General features: G+C 48.4%; 4 protein-coding genes across 9 annotated transcripts in view; 2 read left to right on the plus strand and 2 right to left on the minus strand.

The window, feature by feature from the left end:
• The window catches only part of LOC128427052 (kinesin-like protein KIF20B), a 10,746-nt gene extending 6,266 nt beyond the window's left edge, over positions 1-4,480 (plus strand). For 4 of the 6 annotated variants that reach the window (XM_053414134.1, XM_053414132.1, XM_053414133.1 and 1 more), the window contains exons 20-31: positions 1-81; positions 214-335; positions 824-997; positions 1,226-1,374; positions 1,468-1,610; positions 1,947-2,024; positions 2,341-2,549; positions 2,699-2,788; positions 3,012-3,074; positions 3,151-3,232; positions 3,865-4,019; positions 4,206-4,480. The exon at positions 1-81 is cut by the window's left edge and continues 229 nt beyond it. In XM_053414134.1, the coding sequence (XP_053270109.1) occupies positions 1-81; positions 214-335; positions 824-997; positions 1,226-1,374; positions 1,468-1,610; positions 1,947-2,024; positions 2,341-2,549; positions 2,699-2,788; positions 3,012-3,074; positions 3,151-3,232; positions 3,865-4,019; positions 4,206-4,289 (1,430 nt within the window). In that variant the 3' untranslated portion in view covers positions 4,290-4,480. The remainder of the gene's footprint in view (positions 82-213; positions 336-823; positions 998-1,225; positions 1,375-1,467; positions 1,611-1,946; positions 2,025-2,340; positions 2,550-2,698; positions 2,789-3,011; positions 3,075-3,150; positions 3,233-3,864; positions 4,020-4,205) is intronic. The other 2 variants (XM_053414136.1, XM_053414137.1) reach the window with 2 other exon arrangements.
• A 798-nt stretch (positions 4,481-5,278) lies between these two features.
• LOC128427209 (monocarboxylate transporter 12-B) lies at positions 5,279-9,797 on the minus strand. The gene is made up of 9 exons (XM_053414308.1): positions 9,714-9,797; positions 9,162-9,379; positions 7,954-8,057; positions 7,701-7,872; positions 7,351-7,484; positions 7,021-7,299; positions 6,547-6,934; positions 5,601-5,860; positions 5,279-5,418 (listed from the first exon to the last, which is right to left on the minus strand). The coding sequence occupies exons 1-9, from the start codon at positions 9,795-9,797 to the stop codon at positions 5,279-5,281; spliced, it is 1,779 nt and encodes a 592-aa protein (XP_053270283.1).
• A 2,269-nt stretch (positions 9,798-12,066) lies between these two features.
• On the plus strand, positions 12,067-19,793 carry asah2 (N-acylsphingosine amidohydrolase 2). The gene is made up of 20 exons (XM_053413692.1): positions 12,067-12,247; positions 12,308-12,408; positions 13,189-13,332; positions 13,436-13,612; positions 14,051-14,178; positions 14,255-14,332; positions 14,452-14,572; positions 14,674-14,799; positions 14,883-14,969; positions 15,085-15,189; positions 15,411-15,492; positions 15,588-15,703; positions 16,019-16,113; positions 16,483-16,522; positions 16,603-16,701; positions 16,816-16,911; positions 17,477-17,626; positions 18,277-18,333; positions 18,409-18,497; positions 18,918-19,793. The coding sequence occupies exons 1-20, from the start codon at positions 12,118-12,120 to the stop codon at positions 19,114-19,116; spliced, it is 2,220 nt and encodes a 739-aa protein (XP_053269667.1). The 5' UTR covers positions 12,067-12,117; the 3' UTR covers positions 19,117-19,793.
• LOC128426678 (protein FAM13A) lies at positions 19,327-25,496 on the minus strand. Its single transcript, XM_053413695.1, has 10 exons — positions 24,759-25,496; positions 23,696-23,966; positions 22,762-22,903; positions 22,498-22,579; positions 22,092-22,276; positions 21,915-21,998; positions 21,727-21,819; positions 21,410-21,621; positions 21,207-21,308; positions 19,327-21,000 (listed from the first exon to the last, which is right to left on the minus strand). Exons 1-10 carry the CDS (start codon positions 24,970-24,972, stop codon positions 20,877-20,879), a joined length of 1,509 nt encoding a protein of 502 aa, XP_053269670.1. The 5' UTR covers positions 24,973-25,496; the 3' UTR covers positions 19,327-20,876.
• Between the last annotated feature and the right edge of the window lie 285 nt (positions 25,497-25,781).

The raw sequence follows: 25,781 nt of genomic DNA on the forward strand, positions 1-25,781 counted from the left end.
ACCTGGAGGACGAGCAGACGGAGGTGGAGAACTTGAAGAAGATGCAGAGTCAGCTGACGCAGACAGGTGACGACCTGAAAGGTGAGAGCTGGACCTTTATATCTTTAAAGATATAATATGTAAACATTTCTCTTGATTACAAACTTTAAACTACTACTTAATACTTGTCTGGGACCGATGACACCCCCCCCCCCCCCCCTCTCTCCCCTGTAGAAGTGGAGTGTGTTGAGTGTCTCTCGCTCTTTTCCTCTCTGGAGTCGGAGCAGAAAGAAACGTCCCGGCTGACGAAGGAGAACAAAGCTCTTGTTAACGGAATCTTCCATCTGCAGACGGAGGTAGAGAACTTCTTCTTCTTTGACACTTTCTTCTTCACCGTACCTGTCTGACCCGGACACAGCAGCGCCCGCAGTGACCCGGTGGTCGGTCACAGAACTGCAAAAAACTGTCTCCGACTCAAAACAGGTCAATCTGAGGAGGGCTGTTTAGACAGAGTCAAAAGGTTTTAATGATCCTTGTGGTATTTTGACCACAATATGTTACAGACATTTCATTAAGACCCCAAGGAGCCATATCCACTAATATGTCTCCTTTAAAGAACTGAGGAGCTGGAACCAGGAGCTTTTTGTATTTAGGCTTGAAAGAAATTTACTTAAACTGTTAATTCATTAATTAATTGATTGATTAATTGATTATTTAACAAAATGGATGATGAGTAATTTCAGTTAATCCATGATAAGATTGTTTCCATTGATTGGTTTTCTCTGTGCTGTAGCTCCCACTGTTCTCTAACTTTTCATATTCTGTTAATTCAACTGCCGTCCAGATGACCAGCATCCAGAAGCAGGTCCAAGAGAAGACTGACAGAGCTGACAGCCTATCAGAGCAGCTCAGCAGCACCCAGACCCGCCTCCAGGAGCTGCAGAGCCAATCAGAAGAGAGGAGCCAAACCATCAACAGCCTGAGCGACGAAATGGAGACACTGAGACACAGAGCGGAGGTGATGGGATCAGCTGTTTATATAACTGATCAGCTTGATTGATCATTTATTGGTCAGCTTGTCATGATTTCAAAAGGGGGCGTGTTTAAATTGATAATCCTGTCATTAGTTATTATTGATCTGTACTCCATCCTATAGCTAACTTCATATTTTACCGTGAGATCGATGACAGTGAAAGGTCCTTTTGTTGAATTTGCTAATTGATTAATTGATTGACTGATGTTTCAGGAGGGGGAGGGGCCGAGTGTTTTCCACACTGCCATGGACGAGCTGAAGAAGGAGAGCGAGGCGGCGCTGGAGAGATCTGCTAACAAATCACAACAGATCCAAGATCTGCTGAGAGAGAAGAGTGGACTGCAGGAAACACTGATGCACAGGTGGACTGATCACCATCAATACTGTTATCAATCAGGTTTATGATTAATGTACAACAATACAATGTTGAAGCCTCCTCCTCCACTATTCATCAGTGAGAACAGGTGTAAGGAGCTCGTGGAGGAGCTGGCCAATCAGAGAGCAGAATACTCCCGTCTGAGGGCGGAGCTGGATTCAGAGGGCGGTGCTCTGCGAGGCCGACTGGGAGGGAGGAAGAGAGAAGAGCGAGAGAAACCAGGTGAGAAAAACCAGAACGTGTAGACTCATCATGAGGGTTGAGAGCAAACAGGGTTCAGCTCTCTAATGAAACAATGTCCATCTTATAACTATCAACTCTGTCTATTGGTCCTCTGTCCGTCTCACCTGTGTCTCTGAGGTGTCTCAGTTAATGGCTCCAAGATCAGATCAGAACCATAAGAGGGTTCAGAGCAGAAGAAGTTCATCTTGTTAAGATCTGTGAGACAAAATGATTTGGGAATATAAGCTATACAAATAAAATTGTATTTAATATATATGTGTGTGTGTGTATATGTTCATAAATACAATAAATAACGATGTATACTGTTTGTTTCAGAGCTGCAGAGAGTGTTGATGGACAAAGAGAAACTTGTGTCAGAAGCTGTGACCCAGACTGAGTCTGTGAAACCACAAGGTAACATTAGTCTGAAACATCTGATCTGACGGTCTGTGGGTCTGACGGTCTGTGGGTCTGACGGTCTGTGGTTCTGATGGTCTGTGGGTCTGACGGTCTGTGGTCTGACGGTCTGTGGATCTGACGGTCTGTGGGTCTGACGGTCTGTGGGTCTGACGGTCTGTGGATCTGACGGTCTGTGGGTCTGACGGTCTGTGGGTCTGACGGTCTGTGGGTCTGACGGTCTGTGGGTCTGTGGGTCTGTGGGTCTGACGGTCTGTGGGTCTGACGGTCTGTGGTTCTGACTGTCTGTGGTTCTGATGTGTTGCCCGTTCAGATTTGCATCAGAAGGTGAACGTGGAGGCAGAGGAGAGGAAAGGGTCGGTGGTGGAGGAGCTGAAGGAGGAGATGCATAGACTCCAGGAGAAGAGGGGGAGACGAGAGAGGGAGGAAGAAGAAGAAGGGAGGAGCAAGAAGTGTGAGGAGGTGAAGGGAGAGATGGATAGACTACAGAGACTGAAGGAGGAGAGAGAGAAACACAAACAGGTCAGTTCATCACAGAGGAATCAAAACTCACCTGTAAGACTCTCTGACCCTCAACGCATGTCTCTGTGTCTGTCTGTCTCTGTCTGTGTGTGTCTGTGTGTCTCTGTGTGTGTCTGTGTGTCTCTGTGTGTGTCCTTCTCCCTGAGCAGGACGTCCATGTGTCTCCTCAGAGATTCAACATGGCCGACAGGAAGAAAATCAAAACCACTGGGAGGAAGAGGAAGAGCTGCGAAGTGGAGGTGTGTCTGTGTGCGTGTGTGTGTGTGTGTGTATGTGTGTTTGCGCGGGCGTGTGTGTGTGTGTGTGTCTGTGTGTGTGTGCGTGTGCGTGTGTGTGTGTGTGTGTGTGCATGTGTGTTTGCGCGGGCGTGTGTGTGTACATCATCTTGTGTGCGTGTGTGTGTGTGTAAACATGAAAATGATCATGTGTGTGAGTGTGAACATCATCTTGTGTGTGTTTCAGGAGCTGGTGACCAGTGAGAACAAGAGGAACAAAGAGAGAGGAAACGCACAAGGTCCTCATCAGGTGAGGGGGGGTGGAGAGGCGTGTGAGGGGAGGGGGGGTGAGACGCTGTCTAACATGTGACTCTCTCTCTCTCCAGTCAGCGGTGAAGAGAGACGGCGGCGCCCTGCAGAAGATCGGAGAGTTGATCCACAGCTCTCCGTCCATCCTGGGCAGCAAAGGTCAGAGTTCAACTTCCTGTCACCATCAAACATCCCATCAACACAAACACCGCCCCCTGGTGGACATTCACACAAGTACAATGAATTTAATGCTATTATTTTGAGAGGTTTAACCGTGAAGGGATAGTTCACCGTAAAAGGAAAATTCAGTTGAATCAACTGTTAACTGATTCATTACACAAAATAAAACAATAGAAAAACAGGGGATGATATGGAGGGATCTGCTCCTGTGATGTCATCAAGTGTCCACAAGCCCAGACATTCGACTGCATCGTGTTTTAAGTCTCATCGTCCTCTACAGGAAGTGGCTAAGCTAGCGGCCGCCCACGATGGTGTGAACTCAGCTCGTAGGAACATGTCCGAGTCCTTCAGGCTCAAACTGTGTGAATGACGTCGTTTCTAGTTGAACGTGAACGTCGCGGCTTGATGACATCACAGGAGCAGAATGGAGCCATGTCATGTTTTTCTGTTGTTTTATTACATCTGAAGAATCGGTCTCCAGTCTGTGTTGGATTCTGATCTAACGCTGTTCACACGTAAACTCCCCCCACCACCCCCAATCCTCTTTTGGTCCCTTTAGGGGGAAAGATTCTTTTGTTTCCTCATTTGGTTTCTACTCGTCCTCTCTGCAGCTAAAAGCCTCATCGGCCTCGTCAGCGGACACGCCCTGGAGAGGGAGGCGGTGACCACAGTGACCACAGTGACCACAGTGACCCGCCCCCGGCGAGGACGGAGGAAGCTTTATAAAACAGATGCTTCGTCGCCACTGTTTGTCTCTCCGCACATGGTGAGACAGGCGGCCATTTTATTAACAAGTCTTTAAGGATTTTAAAAACAGTCTGAGCCAATCACAGTCCTGAGATGTGTCCCACCTGAGGACGGACACACCTGTAGCCTGCGTGGTCATGTGATGTGTCAACAGCATGATTCTGTGACGCGAGTGGATCTAATGTGACGTGTTGTTTTGATCCAGACGACCGGAGGAGCGGAGGAGGAGAAGGAGAGTGATCACCTGATCATCAGGAGACAGCTGCGCTCCAAAACCTGCAGGAAGTGACCTCATCGTCTCGTGACATCACTACGACGCTTTTCAACGACATCAGAAGAATCAAATCTGACACGTTTCTTGTGTTTGGATAAATTACTGCACAGTTCATGATTTGTCTGATGAATATTTTTAGATATTTACTTTGTGGTTTCAGGGCCTTTTTGTTGTCGGGGTCAATAAAGCGAGAATGTTGAATCTTTCATTGGATGAAAAAAATAAAAACTATTCTCGGCCTCCTCTGCTTCACTTTACTGCTACGGTGGCTGAGGAGGTCCAAACTCACTGAAACCTGCATAAAGAAGAACAAGAAGGGAAATTCAACACTAATCTGATTATACATATATAATTTTGTACAGAATGTGTTTGATTTCACACAGATCACAGTTTTTTATATAAACCTCTAACAAACGGATTCTTATGACACCGGATTACAGTGAAAACAAACAATGTGTCAGTGGTTCATTCTACAAACACGGTATTTATATGTTTTTCTACTTTAAAATAGTAAATACTTGAAACCGGAACAGATTATGTTTCACTGGCTGATCCTCAAACTGGGTATGAATCAGAAAATGTTGATTAAACCAGAAGTAAATGAAAATGTAAGGATTTAAAGTCAAAACAGGAAACGCGTGACTTTGACAGAATGTTCATTGTTTGCTTCTTGTTCTCATGTGACAAAGGTTTAACAGTTTGAAGAATTTGATTTTCTGTGAATGTTCTAATCTGGAACAGCAGCGTCTGTCCCGAGGTAACAGTCACGTGGACTGTTCTTCCTTCACTCCGGTCTTTTCATCATAAAACAACCAGCAGGACTTTTATTTTGACAGGAACAGGAAGCTCACAGTCAGAATGAATGTGATGTGTTTTGGACCAACTCACGTGAGTTTACAACCTAGAGGACGTGATTGTTCCTCTGACATAAAAACAGGAGCTCAAGGCTACGAGCTGAAAGCGAGGACACAGTCCGATTGGTTGATAGGCTGTGGGGGAGGGGCTTATTCTTTGTGGGCGGGTGGGTGGTGGAGGCAGCAGCGAATCCCGGCAGCCGTACAGAGGATGAGCGCGCTCGCCAGCTGGGCGGAGCCACTGAGGAGGAACGTGGCTGTGTAACTTCCTGTGATGTCCACCAGCCAACCTGCGCACCACAGAAGAAGAGTTCAGTTGTGACATCAGACCAATCAGAAATAAGAATGAGCCCCTCGCCAGGCGTCATGTGACACTTACGACTCTGAAAACCAACACGTGTCATGGCTGACAGTTAATGTTTGAAGGCTAATAACAAAGTGCTAATTGCTAACGTGTGATCATTGTGCTCACCTGCGAAGGGGGGGCTGACGAGATATGGGAGGGCGTGGAGGAAATAGACCACACCCAGTGCCGAGGACAGGTGCTGAGCGCCCACCACATCCGACGTCACCACAGGGATCAGCGCCACGTAGGCGCCATCGAAGTATCCGTAGAGAACCGCGAAGGGCACGAGAACCGGGAACGAGCGGAGCAGCGGCACGAGGAGGCAGCAGAGACCCTCCATCGCCACGGACAGGATGTAGCAGGTGAGGCGGTACGGCTTCAAACACCTGAGACACACACAACCACGTTACACAACTACAGTGAATTATTGATCTGCTCCTTATTTCTTTGTCCTTTAAAGAGAAAGAAGAAGAAAAGGTCAAACAGTTTGGAGTCACACGATGAGTTCACTGTCCGTCAGTCAGCAGAGCGTCTAGTTCAAACCGCTCGGATTCTAACGCTGCCACCTTGTGGTGAGGACGTCATCTGGAGTCAGTCTGTGCAGTGAGGGAGGGGCTGGGCGATGAGTGGCAGCTCACTGACAGAAGACAAACCAGGAGACAAACTGACCCTTTAGGGTTTGAGGTCGACTGCCGCTGATCGGTTTATTGACTCATGTCTGTAGCGCTATCGTGTCGCTGCCGCTTTTGCGTCCACGGTTTCTGACGTCGTTTTGTCAACAGGACAATTTACGGACAGAGGTCACAGGGTCAGGGTCAGGGTTAGGGTTAGGGTCAGGGTCAGGGTCAGCCCGTCAACGCACAAACCTCCTGTACAAATACATGGGAATGATTAGTGCCACTTTCCTTCGTCTGAGTCACTTCGAAAACACAAAGTCGTTCAGATCGTTTCAATTAAAAGTGTCTGAATGATTTTCATGTTGATTATAGTTTACACCCCTCGACCTCGTCTGCTGTGATTGGTTCACAGACAGAACCCCCCCTGTTTGACTTCCTGTCTGGCGGCGGTGTACCTGTGGTCTGTCAGCCAGCCGAATGTGATGTTCCCCACGATGTCAACGACTCCAAGGATGGACATGAGGAAGGCGGCGTGCTGGTGGCTGACGCCGGCGTGCAGAGCACAGGGCACCAGGAAGACGAAGGGGAGGCTGCAGCCGCCGGCCAAGAACAGGAAGGACACGGCCAGGAGCAGGAAGTCCGGCAGCAGCAGGAAGCGGTACTCCCTACTGGACCAGGAGCTGAAGCAGCGCCTCCTCTCCACCTGAGGGGCGGGGTTTCCTGGCAGCAGGGGCAGCGACGGTGAAGAAGAAGGAGAGGGCGACGCCCCTAAGGATGAACATCCACCTGCAGATTGGTGGGAGCGCTTCACTGCGAGTTGGGCGTCCTGCGGGGACACGGGACCTGCGGAGGGGGACGGACAGATGTCAGTGAACGTTCGTCTACACGTGATCTGTCCAAATGAAAATCATCGTATCGCTGCTCCTCACCACGTCTGTCCTCCCCCTCTGAGTCCGCCTCCTCCCCCCGCAGTGTGATTGGTCGAAGAAGCGCCCCACAGACGCAGAGGTTGGCGACGAAGGCGCTGAGGACGAGCAGCGCCCCCCTCCACGTGTACCGCTGGATCAACCTCTGCACCGCCGGGGCCAACACGAACGTCCCGATCCCGCTGCCCGACACGGCCACGCCGTACGCCAGGGCCCTCCTCCGCCGGAAGTAACAACCCACCAGGGCGATGGCCGGCGTGTAACAGAGAGCGAAACCCAGACCTGGACAACGAGGACATGTTGACCTGTGAGGACATGTGAGGACATGTTGACCTGTGATGACCTGTGAGGACATGTGAGGACCTGTGTGGACATGTTGACATGTGAGGACCTGTGTGGACATGTTGACATGTGAGGACCTGTGAGGACCTGTGTAGACATGTTGACCTGTGAGGACCTGTGAGGACCTGTGTGGACATGTTGACATGTGAGGACCTGTGTGGACATGTTGACCTGTGAGGACCTGTGTGGACATGTTGAACTGTGAGGACCTGTGAGGACCTGTGTGGACATGTTGAACTGTGAGGACCTGTGAGGACCTGTGTGGACATGTTGACCTGTGAGGACCTGTGAGGACCTGTGTGGACATGTTGACCTGTGAGGACCTGTGTGGACATGTTGACCTGTGAGGACATGTGTGGACATGTTGACCTGTGAGGACGCCCATGAAGACATAGAGCAGCTCCAGGCTGCTGGTGAAGGAGCTGAGGAGGAGGCCACAGGACGAGATGAGTCCTCCCAACATCACCGTCCCCCGGCAGGACCACCGGGTCCCGATCAGACTGCCGACAGGAGCTGGACACACACAAACACACAGCTGAGGTCAGAGCGGTGCAGCGCCCCCTGCAGGCTGCTGGTGGGTGTGAAGGCACTGACCAAAGAGCATGGTGGTGCAGTCCAGCAGACTGTGGATCCACGCGGTCTCTGAGTAGTCGGCTCCAAAATGAGCCTGAAGCTCCGTGAAGAAGATGGAGATGCACCTGCAGACAGACAGGATCCCTTATTGATCAGCTGAGTCCGTTTTGTTACGTCCACTGAGGTTTCTGGACTTCATGTAAATGGTCTTAATGGTTAAACTGGGACCACAGTCCAGCTGCTCTTGCAATGATCCACTTCCTAGTAAGTGGTTGACAGGGGAACCGAGGGAGAGCTAGCCTCATGGAACCGACGTGTTTCAGAAAATGATTCTCTGAGGTCACGACTCGATCCTCCATTAACAACGTTCTCTTCATCACGTGGTTCTGGAACTTGTTCTCTGATTGGACCCGAGGTTCAAGGGCTTCCTGTCTGTGGCTCAGCAGCTGATCTCAGGGTTGATGGTTCCAGCACCAAGGGCAGTTGAGCAGCTTGAAACTCAAAGTTCTCCTCATGTTTTGCTCTTCAACTTTTGATTATTTTATTATACTTTATTTTCTGTGTTTGATGATGAAATAGTTTTATATCTGTGTGGCTCATCTTTAATGTTTTAACGGGCCTTGAGATAATGTGTATCATGATTTGTCGGTATACAAACACAATTGAAATGAATTGAACTTTCAGTTTTCGGGAAACGTTCCAACATGTTTCCTCCTCGTTGTTTGAGAAGCTGCTGTTCAGGGGTCAGCGTCTCGGCCTGAGACCTTCACACCTGCTCACTCTCGTTTGTCCTGGTCCCCTGAGGGGGAACTTCCTCTGAGCTGACCAGGCACCATACATGCATTCAGGCTAGCTTAGCTTAGCTTGAACACTGGAAACAAGGGGAAAGTCGTTTAGGGATCAAAATGAACATGTTGGAAACTGTTTCCAGTCTTTATGCTATGCTAAGCTAACTTCCCCCCCTGTTTCCAGTCTTTATGCTATGCTAAGCTAACTTCCCCCCCTGTTTCCAGTCTTTATGCTATGCTAAGCTATCTGTCTCTTTATAGAACTACAAACTGTTTGATTAAACTACAATTTGTGACGGACAGTCTTTCACAAAGAACAAAAAAAAAAAGTTGAATATAAACCAACATGTTCAGCTGTGTCGTCCATTAATAGTTAAAGAGAGAGAGAGCTTCTGTTTCTGTTAACACCACACACACACACACACACACACACAGTGTTACCTGGTCACTGCTCGTGTGCAGACCGTCACCATGAAGCAGGAGCCCACGATCACCCAGCCCCATCCCCCGTCCGGAGGAGACCCCTCGCTGCTCCGCTGCTTCACATCAACCATGACTGCAGCTTCAGACTGAGCTGGACTCCTTTGGTCCTGGTCCTGGTTTTGATTGAGGTTCAGGCTCAGGTTCAACTCCTCTGCTGATGGGAGGTGACTGGCCTCCTGAGTTAAAAACGTCTCTGGTCAATAAGTCACCACCCGGCCCTCAATCATTAACCCACCTCTCGGCCTGATCCCTGGACGTGATGAGGTATTAACCAAGCGCTCCCACATTCACAGGAGCGTTCGATTTCAGACCCTCTGGTTGTCCGGTGTCTGTGGTTGTCCAGCGTCTGCTCAGACTCAGACAACGTCTGCAGCTGTGACAGGGAGCGCTTGATTCAGCCCACCACCCACCCCATCCCATAGGCCCGTGTCAGGTGTCGGGTGTCTGAAAAGAAGCGCACCCTGACTGACAGGTGTAACAGGACGGTATTTAAGACCTGTTGTCCCTTACATCCTGAGAGGTGTTTACTCCCAGAGGGACATCAGGGACCAGCATCAGGGCCTGGACCAGGGGGAGGAGCAGGACCAGCAACATGAGCAGGACCAGGAGCAGGAGCAGGAGAAGGCCCTGGACCAGGGGGAGGAGCAGGAGCAGGACCAGGTGCAGGACCAGGAGCAGGAGCAGGAGCAGGAGAAGGCCCTGGACCAGGGGGAGGAGCAGGACCAGGAGCAGGACCAGGACCATGAGCAGGGCCTGGACCAGGAGCAGGACCAGGAGCAGGAGCAGAAGAAGGCCCTGGACCAGGGGGAGGAGCAGGAGCAGGACCAGGAGCAGGACCAGGAGCAGGAGCAGGAGCAGAAGAAGGCCCTGGACCAGGGGGAGGAGCAGGAGCAGGACCAGGACCAGGAGCAGGAGCAGGAGAAGGCCCTGGACCAGGACCAGGAGCAGGAGCAGGAGCAGGAGAAGGCCCTGGACTGGAGCAGAGCCAAGACCAGGACCCTGAACCGACCTCCTCCAACCCACGCTGCACTCAGAAGATTCCGGTCCATCCTCCAACACTTTGGAGAAAGAGGATTCTGTGTTTGTGTCCAGAGTTTGTGACTTTTACTTCAAACCTCCAAATTCACATCTTCCTCATCACCATCATCATCACCTTCATCATCATCATCATCATCATCATCATCTTTATCATCATCATCATCATCATCATAACCATCATCATCATACCCATCTTTATCATCACCTTCATCATCATCATCATCATCACCTTTATCCTCATCATCATCTTTATCATCATCATCATCACCATCTTTATCATCACCTTCATCATCATCACCATCTTTATCATCACCTTCATCATCCCCTTCATCATCATCATCATCTTCATCATCATCACCACATTCATCATCATCATCATCTTCATCATCATCTTTATCATCATCATCATCACCTTCATCATCATCATCTTTATCATCATCTTCACCTTCATCATCATCATTATCATCACCATCTTTATCATCACCTTCATCATCCCCTTCATCATCATCATCACCAATTCATCATCCCCTTCATCATCATCATCATCATCTTCACCTTCATCATCTTTATCATCATCTTCACCTTCATCATCTTCACCTTCATCATCTTTATCATCATCTTCACCTTCATCATCATCATCATCATCATGACCTTCATCATCTTTATCATCATCATTATCATCATCATGACCTTCATCATCTTTATCATCATCATTGTCATCATCATCATCATCTTCACCTTCATCATCATCATCATCTTTATCATCATCATCATCATCTTCACCTTCATCATCATCATCATCATCATCTTCACCTTCATCATCACCATCATCATCATCATCATGACCTTCATCATCTTTATCATCATCATTGTCATCATCATCATCATCTTCACCTTTATCATCATCATCATCATCTTCACCTTCATCATCTTCATTATGTGACGATGATGAAGAGGAGTTTTTATCAGTGTTGTAACACAATCAATCTTCGTGTGTGTGACGTCCAGGTGTAACCTTTGGAGTGTGTTTGTGTTTATCAGTCAGATAACAGCTGAACTGTGAAACACACCTCAGACACACGCACACAGACACACACACAGACACACACACAGCAGCAGCAGGTGAGAACTTCCTCGTCTTCATCAAAATTCTGATCCGTCTCAGGTTTTGCTTCCTAAGTTGTCGTCGTGGAAACGGACCTCAGACACTTTAACTTCCTGTTTCTACTGAGACAGATTTGATTTTGTAACGTTTCACATGACCAAAGGTTGTGTGGTTATTGTGTAGATGTTGTGTAGAGTGTTATTACATTATTATTACATGTAGTTTTACGGATGCTTTTATCCAAAGGGATAATGTCTCTATGGGGGGGGGGGTTCAGTATCTGTATTACTGCCTAAGGACCCTTCAGCACACAGATGGGGACGAATGAGGATCGAACCACCGACCCTTCGCCACAGCCGCCCTTGTATGGAGGTTGTGTAGATGTTGTGTAGAAGTTGTGTAGAGGTTGTGCGAATATATCTATATGTAGAAATATCCGCTGAGGATCCTGGGTAATAAGATAAGATACAGATAGGATACATTTATTGTCCCACACAAGCAATTTGTTTTCTGCTATGACCCATCTGGTGATCACAGGAGGACACACAGAGCAGTGGGCAGGTGCTAGGGGAGTAAGGTGCCTTGCTCAGGGGCACTTAGTCAGTGGGGTGGGGTAGGCACTTTGACAGTGTGGAACAGATCCAGGTGTTGTCCAGGTGTTGTCGGTCCAGGTATGTTGTTTTTGTTGTCACTCCGTGGATTCGAACCAGAGACCACCGCCTCTCCCGTGTGATGTGGTTCTGATGCTGTGTTTCCCTCAGCCTCTGAAAGATGGCGAACAGGAAGTCGGCGTGTTGTGGTGTTTCGGTGCTGGAGGCCACGCTGGCCGTCCTCTTCATCATCATGACGACAGTGTGTGTGGTGCTGATAACAATGATGGTTAGCTGGAAAACGCACACAGGTAACGACACGCACGCACACGCACACACACACACGTGCATATCCTCAGTTACAGCAGCAGTCTCTGTTCCCTCAGGTCTGACTCCTCCTCCTCAGAACCACTCGTATCTGATCGGCGTGGGTCGAGCCGACTGCACCGGGCCACCAGCAGAGGTCCCTCTGGTCAGTACCAACACTCACCAGCAGAGGTCCCTCTGGTCAGTACCAACACTCACCACCAGGGGTCCCTCTGGTCAGTACCAACACTCACCACCAGGGGTCCCTCTGGTCAGTACCAACACTCACCACCAGGGGTCCCTCTGGTCAGTACCAACACTCACCACCAGGGGTCCCTCTGGTCAGTACCAACACTCACCACCAGGGGTCCCTCTGGTCAGTACCAACACTCACCACCAGGGGTCCCTCTGGTCAGTACCAACACTCACCACCAGGGGTCCCTCTGGTCAGTACCAACACTCACCACCAGGGGTCCCTCTGGTCAGTACCAACACTCACCAACAGGGGTCCCTCTGGTCAGTACCAACACTCACCACCAGGGGTCCCTCTGGTCAGTACCAACACTCACCACCAGGGGTCCCTCTGGTAACCCCAACGTACCAACGCCACATCGTGCTGCGTTCAGGGTCATGATAAACATCGTGCTGCGTTCAGGGTCATGATAAACATCGTGCTGCGTTCAGGGTCATGATAAACATCGTGCTGCGTTCAGGGTCATGATAAACATCGTGCTGCGTTCAGGGTCATGATAAACATCGTGCTGCGTTCAGGGTCATGATAAACATCGTGCTGCGTTCAGGGTCATGATAAACATCGTGCTGCGTTCAGGGTCATGATAAACATCGTGCTGCGTTCAGGGTCATGATAAACTTCGTGGTGCGTTCAGTAAGGAGACTGTTGAAAGTGATTAGACACTGTGTGGTGTGTTTGTGTGTCTGTGTGTAGATGGGCTATGCAAACACTAAGCAGTCGGCTGCAGGTATACACACTCGTCTGTACAGCAGAGCCTTCATCATCGACGATGGGAAAAGAAGAGTCGTGTTCGTTACAGCAGACGTAGGAATGATATCACAGAGACTACGTCTGGAGGTACAAACACAACAGTAACACACACACACACACACACACTGTGTCTGTAGTCTATTTATGTTTTGTATGTGTTGCGTATTATTGTGTTGTGTGTGTTGTGTAGGTGTTGTCAGCCCTGCAGGTGAAGTTCGGGGATGTGTATCGTCAGGAGAACGTGGTTCTCAGTGGAACTCACACTCACTCTGGACCTGGAGGATATTTTCAGTACACACTCTTCATGGTCAGCAGCAAAGGTTTCATCCGCTCGTCCACCACGCCGCTCGTCAACGGCATCGTGAAGGTGTGTGCTTCCTCACTGATTGATTGGTTGATTGGTTGATTGGTTGATTGATTGATTGATTGATTGATTGATCACTTCGGTTCAACGTCGTGTCACAACAAATTAAACTCCACATCCAACAGTGTTTTCTAAAATATGAAACATTAAAGTTAAAGTTAGCCGTTAGCTACCTGTGCACAGTGCATGATGGGTAGTCAGTGTGCTGCATGCCAGATAGATATGTTAAATATAACATTTAATATATAATATATAACATGTAGTAATATATGATATATAACATATAAGATGAAATATAAAATATCAGATATGTAGTATGTAATAAATAACATGTCATTAATAATATTTACATATAAATTGACTGAATGAGATGAACAATGTGTAATTTCAGTGAAGTTTGAGACGTCACTATTTGTTATAGAATGTGAACCTTGTGTCCAGAGTATAGACATAGCCCATCGTAACATGAAGCCGGGCCGGATCTACAGGAGCCGAGGAGAACTGGACGACAGCAGCCTGAACAGAAGTCCTCACTCGTATATGAACAACCCCGAGGACGAGAGACACAGGTACAGAGAGAGAGACGTGTTCATAATACATGTTTTCATATGTCATCTGGGTGATTTTTATTACTGATGTGTTCAGGTACAAGTCAAACACAGATAAACAGGTGATGGTTCTGAAGTTCACGGATCTGGACGGAGACGGGATTGGAATGCTCACGTAAAAACAGCCTTTAATAACAACAATAAAAACAACAATGATAATAATAGTTTGTGTTATTATTTATCATTGTTGTGTTTTTGATGAAAAGTGATCTCGAGCCTCTGATGTTCCCACAGCTGGTTCTCCGTCCACGCCGTCAGCATGAACTACACCAACCGCATGGTGAGCAGCGACAACATGGGCTACGCCTCCTACCTGCTGGAGCAGGACAAGAACCCCGGAGAGCTACCTGGTCAGGTGAGAGGAGCCTGGTGCACAGACCAGTGAGTGCTGTGAACACACGGATTCACTGTGTGTGTGTGTGTGTGTGTGTGTGTGTGTGTGTGTGTGTGTGTCAGGGCGGCTTCGTCGCTGGTTTCTCATCCAGTAACCTCGGTGACGTCAGTCCCAACGTGAGAGGACCTCACTGTGTGAACACTGGATTGTCCTGTGACTACCTGAACGCCTCGTGTCCTGTAGGAGGGGTAAGCACACACCCACACACACACACACACACACACACACAGTATCCTCGAGCGACAGTAAACAACAGTTGTGTGTCTGTCAGACGAAGATGTGTCAGGCGTTCGGACCTGGAAACGACATGTTCGACAGCACGAGCATCATCGGACACAACGTCTACAGGAAGGCCAAGGTACCTGTTTCCTTTACAATATGGGGACCTTTTCTCTCATGTCCCCATAAGGTTCAGTTTTCTTGTATTAGTTATACGTGTTTACGGGAAATGTTTGTGTTGCTGCCCCCTGCAGGAGCTGTACGCAAGCGCAGTCGAGGAGGTGACCGGTGCTCTTCACTCTGCTCATCAGTGGGTCAACATGACGGACGTCACTGTTCAGATCAACAGCTCCCACACGGTCAGCAACACACACACACACACACACACACACACACACACACACACACACACACACACACACACACACACACACACACACACACACGCAGGGGTTATGGTATAAGTTAACTTAAGTTAAACAATGCAAAAAAATAAATGACATTTAATAGTTTCTTAATTAATTAATGTGTGTGTGTCTGTGTGTGTGTCTGTGTGTGTGTGTGTGTGTGTGTGTGTCAGGTCAGTACATGTACACCAGCTCTAGGTCACAGTTTTGCAGCAGGAACAACGGACGGAGGAGGAGACCTGAACTTTACTCAGGGTGATTCAACTGTCGCTTTATTATTCTACTGTAACTCAGCTGCTCGGGGTGAACACGATTCAAACCTGTCTCTCTCTCTCTCTCTCTGTGTGAAGGTGCTGTGGAGGGCGACCCGTTCTGGGACGGCATCAGAGACGCTCTCCTGGGTGAACCGTCCAATAAGACGCAGGAATGTCACCATCCCAAACCAATTCTGTTCAACACAGGGGAGGTGAGGAGGGGGGGGGGGGGTCAATATGAAGAACGAGGAGCTACGTACACACACACACAAACACACATATATGTATGTGTGTGTCTGATGATCCTCGTGCTGTTGAAGATGTCGTTTCCAGGTCCAAACACCTGACACATCTTAGTCTGACAGACACACAACTGTTGTTTACTGTCTGTTGACGATTGTGTGTGTGTGTGTGTGTGTGTGTGTGTGTGTGTGTGTGTGTGTGTGTGTGTGTGTGTGTGTGTGTGTGTGTGTGTGTGTGTGTGTGTGTGTGTGTGTGTGTGTGTGTGTGTGTGTGTGTGTGTGCAGATGAACTGGCCTCTGCCGTGGCATCCTCAGATCATCGACGTTCAGATCATCACCATCGGATCTGTCGCGGTCGTAGCTGTTCCTGGAGAGATGACGTAACAATACTACTACCAATCTTTTTCGAATATTACAGTAATACTATGACTATCGTTTTATACTAATGATTGTATTAATATTTATATGAGTTTTAGTTATTTATTCAGTTATAAATATTGTGGTGTCATCTGCATATGGACAAACTTATATATGTGACTAAACTACAAAGACCTGTTTATCTTTGGGTTAGGGTTAGGGTTATCTCAATCAATATTAATTATAGATTTTCTTTAGTCAACAGAATTTTATTAAGCTCTGAGCAGGACAATGAAAAATGAATCTGAATTAAAATGTGTGGAGGTTTAGGGTTAGTGGAGATTTATCGGTTGAGTTAAGTTGACGAGCCTGTTGTTTTGTCCCGTGAGCAGCACCATGGCGGGTCGGAGGCTGAGAGACGCCGTCCAACAGGTGAGACACAACACAACAACACAACGACAACACTGCACACCTGAAACCTGTCGGCTGACGTCCCTGTGTGTCTGCGTCAGGAGCTGCAGTCCGAGGGGACGTTCAAGGACACGGAGGTGGTGATCGCCGGCCTCAGCAACGTCTACACTCACTACATCACCACCTACGAAGAGTACCAGGTACACCACAGCTATGCCTCATGGGTATTGTAGTTTTTAGACTAGAACATTGACTGCACTCTTCAGTTCTCCAGCAGAGTTTTTAATTACTATCATTTCTTTCTTTCTTTCCAGGTGCAGCGATATGAAGGAGCCTCCACCATCTACGGCCCACACACGCTCACTGCCTACGTACACAAGTTCCGAGGGCTAGCCCGAGCCATCGCACAAGTGAGACCGACGGGATTTCACCTTCGACACAAACATGGAGGCTCCTGTTGAGACACTTTGATCATTTCAACCTGATTACAACGAAGCGATTTATTGTTCTAAGAGTTTAATGATGAGATAAAGTAAAACAAAAAATATTACGAACAAACAAAACAAAATCTTAATGACATATTTGAATGTCACGACTGTTTGCAGTCTTGGCTCCTAAACGGTGGACCGAGCTCCCCAGGGACATCAGGACACAAAGTCTACACAACTTCCTCCAGACTGAAGACACACCTCTTCAGACCACACCTTGAAGACCAAAATAAAATAAAGAAGAAGCACTTTAGTAGCAGTTAAATGTCGCTTACTTATAGAACTTTGTACAATCAACGACAATTTGGAACTGAATTAGCAGAATTTTGATGTAGCTGTAGTTCTCACAAACGAACCCCAAAAAAATAAGAATCAAACTGACAAAGTCTGTTATTGAAATATTAACGATATATTCGTGGCAGCAGTGAATCTCTGTAAAGTCTTATGGATCTTGTGGAACATTGAAATTATGATTTTGTGTTTTCAGGACAAAGTGTCGGAGCTGCCGGTCGGACCTCAGCCTCCGTTGTTCACCAAGAATCTGTTCAACCTGCTGCCGCAGGCAGCTGCCGATAAAACCCCCGTGAACAGCAGCTTCGGAGACGTCCTGCAGCAGGTTGACCCCTACTACAGACAGGTATACCACCTCCCTCCTGCTCTGTGGCGTCCCTCAGGGCTCAGCACTTGACCTAACCCTAACCCTGCAGCGGGTTGACCCCTACTACAGACAGGTATACCACCTCCCTCCTGCTGTGTGGCGTCCCTCAGGGCTCAGCACTTGACCTAACCCTAACCCTGCAGCGGGTTGACCCCTACTACAGACAGGTATACCACCTCCCTCCTGCTGTCTGGCGTCCCTCAGGGCTCAGCACTTGACCTAACCCTAACCCTAACCCTGCAGCAGGTTGACCCCTACTACAGACAGGTATACCACCTCCCTCCTGCTCTGTGGCGTCCCTCAGGGCTCAGCACTTGACCTAACCCTAACCCTGCAGCGGGTTGACCCCTACTACAGACAGGTATACCACCTCCCTCCTGCTCTGTGGCGTCCCTCAGGGCTCAGCACTTGAGTAGACCCTAACCCTAACCCTAACCCGTTTGATAACATCGTAATTATATCGTCTTGAATCCCAAAATTGTTTAATCTCATGAAGTTTTGATGTTCAAATGTAACTTGATCAGACAAGTTGATCCAGGTTCTCATTATTAAGACTGTAGGTGATCCGGCCATATGCTGACGACACCCTGCGGTTTCTACGTCAACAAACATAAACTTATGTTTTTCAGGGTGATGTCGTCTCCATCACGTTTGTAGCAGGAAACCCCCGACACTCCGGAGACATCGTAAGACACATCTTCTGTCTCCATCTGTCTTCACTCTCACTGTCTTCTTCTCTGACTTCCTCTTCCGTCCCGCAGAGAGACAAAACCTTCGTAACCGTGGAGATCTACGACAACAGAACAGACAGCTGGGAGGTCGTACACACTGATGCATCATGGGAGACGAGGTGGGTTAATGTGTAGTAGATGTGTACTGAAGTACTAATACCACAGAAACATGAGACTATAAATGTAAGTATCAGAAGTTCACGACTGATATCCTGCCTATTATTATCATTCCTAATAACTGTATTTTACTGCGGTATCTGACATGGAGCTAATTTTTTAGCTCCAACATATTTTGATTTGGCTGCAACTATCTTCATTTTCAAATCCACAAGATTTTCTAAATATCTTTAATCTTGTTAAGATAAGCTCTTAGTATATTGAGTGTGTAAATCTCAAGCTGCAGTACACGTGGTTTACAGGCAGGAGGCGATGATACACATATAAACCGTGATGAAATGAATGTAACTAAGGAGGTGGAGTTAAATCAGATCCAGGTTCAGTCCTGCTCAGATCTGTTTACACCACGTCTCTGGCTGCAGGTTCCATTGGCTCAAAGGGTCAAAGGGGCGGAGCAACACCACAGTGGAATGGTTCGTCCCTCCATCGGCCCCTGGTGGCTACTACAGGATCAAACACTTCGGACACTACAAGCAGATGAAAGGCCTGCGACCCGTCATCACGCCGTACGAAGGCACGTCCGACGTCTTCAGAGTCTCCCCCAGCTTCTACTACCAGTGACATCATCAGTCCTGATCATACTACCAGTGACATCATCAGTCCTGATCACATGACCGTTTGCATCAGAGACAAACGAGACCATTTGTTCAAATAGGTTTTAAAACTCAAATTTAAAGTCCTGCATCTTGGGAATAATAAACTGTAAATCATCAATCGTTACGTTTATAACAAAGTTCAAACATTCTTCAATAGAATAATCATTTAATTAACTCCTGTTTTTAGCAAAAATATTTATTGTGATTTGTATAGAAATATATCAAGCAGACCAGAGTTCCAGAACACAGAGAGGATTTACCCTCACAGCAGGAGTCCATGTTGGACCTGGAGACATCTGCAGTCCTCAGTGGAGCCATCAGGAGAGCTTCTGGAGAAATCACTTCTCTCTACAACTAAATGCTTTTTCTTTTGGAAGGTGAATGTTCATGTTATATTGAAGTTGGGTCGAGAAATGGATCCAACACAATGTTTGTTCAGCTCATTTCACTTTCATTCTTCTTCCACTGGGGACTTTGTAATTTAATTTAGGTGTTCGCCCTTTTCTTCTAACTTCAGTGGAGATTCTTCACAGGATTATTTACCTGCAGCTTTTCTCTGATAATGTTAATGCAAATATCTCAAAATGATGGAATCAATGTGAAACACAACAATGATCTGTAAACAGGAACTGAATACTAACACAAAATACAAAATAAATTCTCTTCTTAACATAAAGTGCTGTGATATATTTTCTTCACATATAGTTTATGGACAATAATTTGTAAATTGCATCTTCATCCTCAAACTTCTCCAGTTGAGATTTCCCTGAGACCCTGAACATCAGCAGCTGTTCCAGATGTGAACTGGGACGTTGTTTAGTTTGTCACGTTTACCTTTGAAACCACAGCAGTGAAATCAGGGCCCAGCTCTCCATGAGATTAACACTTGATTTGGAGCCTTTGAACATCAAAGAATTTCCTCAGTTAAGTTATTAGGAAGATGTAGATTTACAAATGTCATCGAGCAAAGTACGAGTCGAACAGACTTCGTGACCTCATGAGATTTTAGATCAAATAACTTTGTGTTCTCGACTCTCAGATGTTTCACAGACGTTCTTCTTCTTCTTCTTTGTTCAACCTCAAGGTGCATTACCGCCACCTACTGCTCTATTTCTATTTCTCTTTCACTACTTAATAAAATGCTTTCTTCTTCTTGCCCTTCTTCTTTGTTTGGTTGATTGGCAGGTGGCCACCAGCGTCAAGGTGCCAGCCGCCGTCTACCGTGTTCTTCTTCTACTTCTCTGCTCGGCCCAGCGGCCACGAGCTCGATCCCTCCACCGACCTCCTGCTGCTCTGACCAGCTCACTACCTGGTGGTTCACTTTGTTACAGCTAGCACTGCGTCAGCCCGACCATCTTCTTCTTCTTCTTCTTCTTCTTCTACTACTACCTTCCTAATGAAGAATTCTCCTTAAAGTGCTTCCAGTCGGACAAACTCATTTAGTCTCTATAAAAATGTTTGGTCCTTTAAATCAAAGGCGAAAATCAGACAGAGAATAAACTTCAGTTACTGAATGGAATAAAGGCAGTTTCATAATAATTCATGTGGACCGATCCTGTAGGACGCTGGTTCTCACTGGAACAGACACAACAGAGACGACTGCTCTAGAAGGAGGCAGCGCCGAGTCGGTTCCTGGAGGAAGACGTACCGAGCTCCAGACCCCCCCGAACGTTCAGCTGTCAAACACGTGAGGATCTGATCGTGATGATTGACACCCGTCATCTGTCACATGGGTTTGGTGACGTCCTGTTTGCTGAGCAGAACTTCCAGCAGCCGCAGTTTAGCTTTCAGCTGTTTGTACTCCTGGTATTCTTCTCTCATGGGGCTGCGATCCTCTTTCTGGCAGATTCTGTCGGGAAACACAAAGTATGAACGTCCTCATTCCAGAGGAAGAAAACCACACAAGAGAAAGAAAAGGAATATTTGTTGATTTCTGTGAGAGTAACCTCAAATAGTTTTCTTCAATATAATGTGTATTTCAGCACAGAATAGAGGTTTTGTGCAGCCACGCTCGAGGTTTGACTTCCTGTTTAGTTCCTGAGGTTTGTCTCTCACCTCCCGGTCTGACGCTGGAACTGGTCCTCGAACACTCTCAGAGCTTTACGCCTCGTCTTCTTCTCGGCTCTCGTCTCCCGCAGACTCTGAAGCAGCTGAGACCTGCTTCAGACACGTGGAGGTTAATGAAGGAGAAGAAACACAAGAAACAGTTTCCAGCTGAGTCGTGTCTCAGTGGATGTGTAGTGGGACGGTTTCCAGACCTGGAGGCTTCGTGCAGGTTGGACGTGGTGACCGCCGCTTGTTGACGGACGGCTTTCACTTCGTCTATCGGGGACACGAAGGCCGGGTCGCTGTCCCTGTCGCTGTCCTCCTCCCCGGCTGGAGGACGGGCTGCTCTGAGAGGACGGAGGACAGGACGTTCCACCACCGTCACTGAACTCAAGGAGTCTTCATCAGATCCGTCCTCTTCCTCCTGAGAGATAGGAAGAGTCACATGACAGAGATGACCAGTGTGATAACAGTGATCAAACAACAGGATGTGTGTGTGTGTGTGTGTGTGTGTGTGTGTGTTTCTCACGATGGTGGAGATGGGGCTGGCACACAGTGAACGTTTGATCATCTGGTATCTGTCGTACAGAGGCTTCACCAGGTTCTTCTCCTGATTGGTTCCCTGAGATACAGGCACACACAGTCACCATGACATCACACTGAATCAGCTGATCCTCACGGTGATGTCACTGTGATGTCACAGGAAGTGAAACTCACTGGTCGACCATGAAGACTCTCAAAGTACAGAAGACATTTCTGCAGCGTGATCTTCTCCAACACCATCTGAGCCTGGGTCATCTCCTGTACACACACACACACACACACACACACACACTTTGTCTTTCTTTGTTTGGGGTCATTGTGATGACATCACATGATGACATCACATCTCACCTTCATGTTGTCGGGCAGACCGAGCTCGTGTCTCTTCTCTCTCAGACGTCTGAACAGAGACTCCACTGTTTCCTCCAGGGTTGGTTTGTGCTCTGTCGCCCCCTGCTGCCCGGAGCTGGACCTGCAGAGGTTCTCTGACCCGTCCGGCTCCGTGGACTCAAACACCGACTGCCTGAGTCTCAGCTCTACACACACACACACACACACACACACACACACACACACACACACACACACACACACACACACACACACACACACACACACACACACACACACACACACACACACACACACACACACACACACACACACACACACACACACACACACACACACACACACACACCTTAGAGTGTCTCTGGTGGGTTAAGACTTGTGTGTTTCCAGTTGTTCAGGTTTTTACCTTTCAGTTGTTTCCGGGCCTTGGCGAGCTCGCTCATCACTCGGATCATCTCTGGGTTTGAATATTTGTCGTTGTGCGACGGCTGAGACACAAACACACAAACACAACAGAAAATCATGAGAAAATCTCCAGAGCGAAGACGGATGTGATTTAAATCAAGTCAGTGTAAAACGTGGAGCGGAGACTTTGTGTAGTTTTGGCCTTGGTCTGGAACTGGTCCTGGACCAGTTTGTGAACTGGAGCCCGGTTCCCTGCTGTGTTTACCTTGTAGTTCATCTCCTGCTCAAACTGATCCTCAAATTTGCGAACTTTCTTCTTCAGCGTCTGAATGTGTCTGGTGAGGAGGGGGATGGGGGGGGGACAGTCGTCCTCCAAAGCCTCCGTCCTGTCCCCCCGACCTCGAGACCTGGACACAACCACACAGGTAATCACCCTGACAACATGTCAACAGGAAGAAGAACATGGTCAGATCAGTGCCTAGGACAACAGGACTGCTTGATATATGACACGTCTCCTCAGAGACTCCACTGATCCATCAGGTCCTTGATCTTCAGCTCTGCTACAAACTGTTGATTCTGTCTCTCTGATGTCCTCTGTGGGGACATCTGCTGGACTAGTGTCCGTCCTGGGAGACGGATCCTCACATGTGTCTCTGAGGTTTCTACCTTCTTCACCTGTTAAAGGTTTCAGTTTGACTCTTGTTGAAGGACAGAGGACGTCTCACCTTATGAGACTAAACGATGAAAATGTGATGGACAGATTTAGACTCTGTGTCAGATGGATATTAAAGACGGATTAGACCAGAACCAGAATTATCCTCAAGAACAGATCTGACAGGATCCAGATGCTCAGACAGGATCCAGATGCTCAGGCAGATCTGAGCTGGAGATGAAGGACTCAACCAGAACCGGATTGTCTCATGTCCAAGCTCAAGAGTAAAAGACCAACAAGTATCAGGTCCAGACCAACCTGGTGACAGACAGGTCAGTACCACAGACAGGTGACAGACAGGTCAGTACCACAGACAGACAGGTCAGTAACACAGACAGGTGACAGACAGGTGACAGACAGGTCAGTACCACAGACAGGTGACAGACGGGTCAGTACCACAGACAGGTGACAGACGGGTCAGTACCACAGACAGGTGACAGACGGGTCAGTGCCACAGACAGGCGGGTCAGTTACAGGTCACACTCACAGTCTGTACTGCTGGCTGCAGGGGGGGGATGGAGGCGTGTCCGTGTCACAGTTGAACCTCAGGCTGCTCAGGCATCTTGGGGAGGGGAGGGGGCTGGGCCCCCCCGCCAGCAGCTGGAGCAGAGCCCCACCTTCTCCTCCCCCACCTCCTCCAACCCCCTCACATCTGGGGCTGCTCCTCTGGGGGGAGTAGGGTGAGCGGGGAGGACCGGGGGGCAGCGCTCCATCGGGGGTCAGGGGCTGGGGGGTTCTGCCCAGGACCGGGAGCTGCTCTGTAAACACACAAGAGAAGGTTCTGTTCAACTTTCTGTTTGTTCTGCAAAATTAAATGAGCATGAAACCCATGTTTCCATCTGCTGAATCCCAGAACCACCAGAACCACCAGAACCACCTGATCCACCTGGTCCACCAGAACCACCTGATCCACCAGAACCACCAGAACCACCTGATCCACCTGGTCCACCAGAACCACCTGATCCACCAGAACCACCTGAACCACCAGAACCACCTGATCCACCTGGTCCACCAGAACCACCTGATCCACCAGAACCACCAGAACCACCTGATCCACCTGATCCACCAGAACCACCTGATCCACCAGAACAACCTGAAGCACCAGAACCAGCAACTGGACACGATCAGCTCGGGTTGTTCAGGTGGACGTGGTTCTGTAATGGAACGAGACTCTGACCATCCCTATTCAAAGCTTCTATTCCTGCATCACCAGGGCCCCGTCTAACACCTGGAAACACCTTTATACTGACACATCACAACATCCTGGAGGTAGATCAAGGTAGGTACTACTGACAGGTACAGACAGACAGGTACAGACCGACAGACAGGTACAAACATATAGACAGACAGATAGACAGACAGGAACCAACAGGAACAGAAAGGTACAGACAGACAGACAGACAGACAGGAACAGACAGATAGGTACAGACAGATAGACAGGTACAGACAGATAGACAGGTACAGACAGACAGGAACCAACAGGAACAGAAAGGTACAGACAGACAGACAGACAGGAACAGACAGACGGCACAGACAGGTCAGACCTGTACCTGTCTGTCTGCTGTCCTCGGGGGGGACACCGTGACACAGGACCCGGGTCTTCTCCTCCTTCCCTCGGAGCTCCGCGGGGCCACAGGGGCTCCTCTGCCCCTTGCTGCCCAGGGCAGGGGGGCTCTCCTCTGGGGACGGACCCCGCGAGGGCCCCCCCTCCACCTCCGGTCCCTGGAGCTTCAGCAGGGAACTCTGCAGGCAGAAACAGAACATGCCAGAGACTCGGATCCAGAGATTACCCTGGTCCCTGGGGGAGGCTTCACCAGATGTCCAGGTCCGAGGGCACCGTGGAGGTGAGGATCTGCCAGGTGTTAGCCAGATCCCAGGCCCCGGCACGGATTCATTTAATGAGGATGTTGTTCAGGAAGAAGACTGTCCCCACAGGCTGAGTCAGTCCGCTCCTATCCAGGAATTAGACTGGTACCATCCGATAATAAGAGCCATGATGCCACCCTGTCGTCCAGCTCTTCCAGGTACTAGTCAGTGACGCTCCACACGTGAACAGTTCGCTGCACTCCAGTGACTAGCCGGTCCCTGTGGTTGTAATGAGGATCCCAGTGTTGTCAGGAATTATCCAGGACCGGAGGGAGTGAGCTCAGCTGGAGCTTATGATGACGTTCACTGATGAAGAGGAAGAGGAAGATGATGCGTGTCTCTCTGATCGTGAGGTTTTTCCCGCAGCGGTGGGGGAGGGGTTTGTTGCTGACGTCATCCCATTCATAAAAAAGTGAGTTGTGTGTGAGTTGTGTGTGTGTGTGTGTGTGTGTGTGTGTGTGTGTGTGTGTGTGTGTGTGTGTGTGTGTGTGTGTGTGTGTGTGTGTGTGTGTGTGTGTGTGTGTGTGTGTGTGTGTGTGTGTGTGTGTGTGTGTGTGTGTGTGTGTGCGAGAATCACCACATGAGAAGAACCACCTTTATAACTTCATGTTTAAAGTGTTTATACATGAAGTTATAAAGGTGGTTCTTCTCATGTGGTGATTCCTGTTGTTGTGTTGTTGTCTTGTTGTGTTGTTGTGTTGTTGTGT

The sequence above is a fragment of the Pleuronectes platessa genome, chromosome 21 (assembly GCF_947347685.1).
Source record: "Pleuronectes platessa chromosome 21, fPlePla1.1, whole genome shotgun sequence".
Lineage (NCBI taxonomy): Eukaryota > Metazoa > Chordata > Actinopteri > Pleuronectiformes > Pleuronectidae > Pleuronectes > Pleuronectes platessa.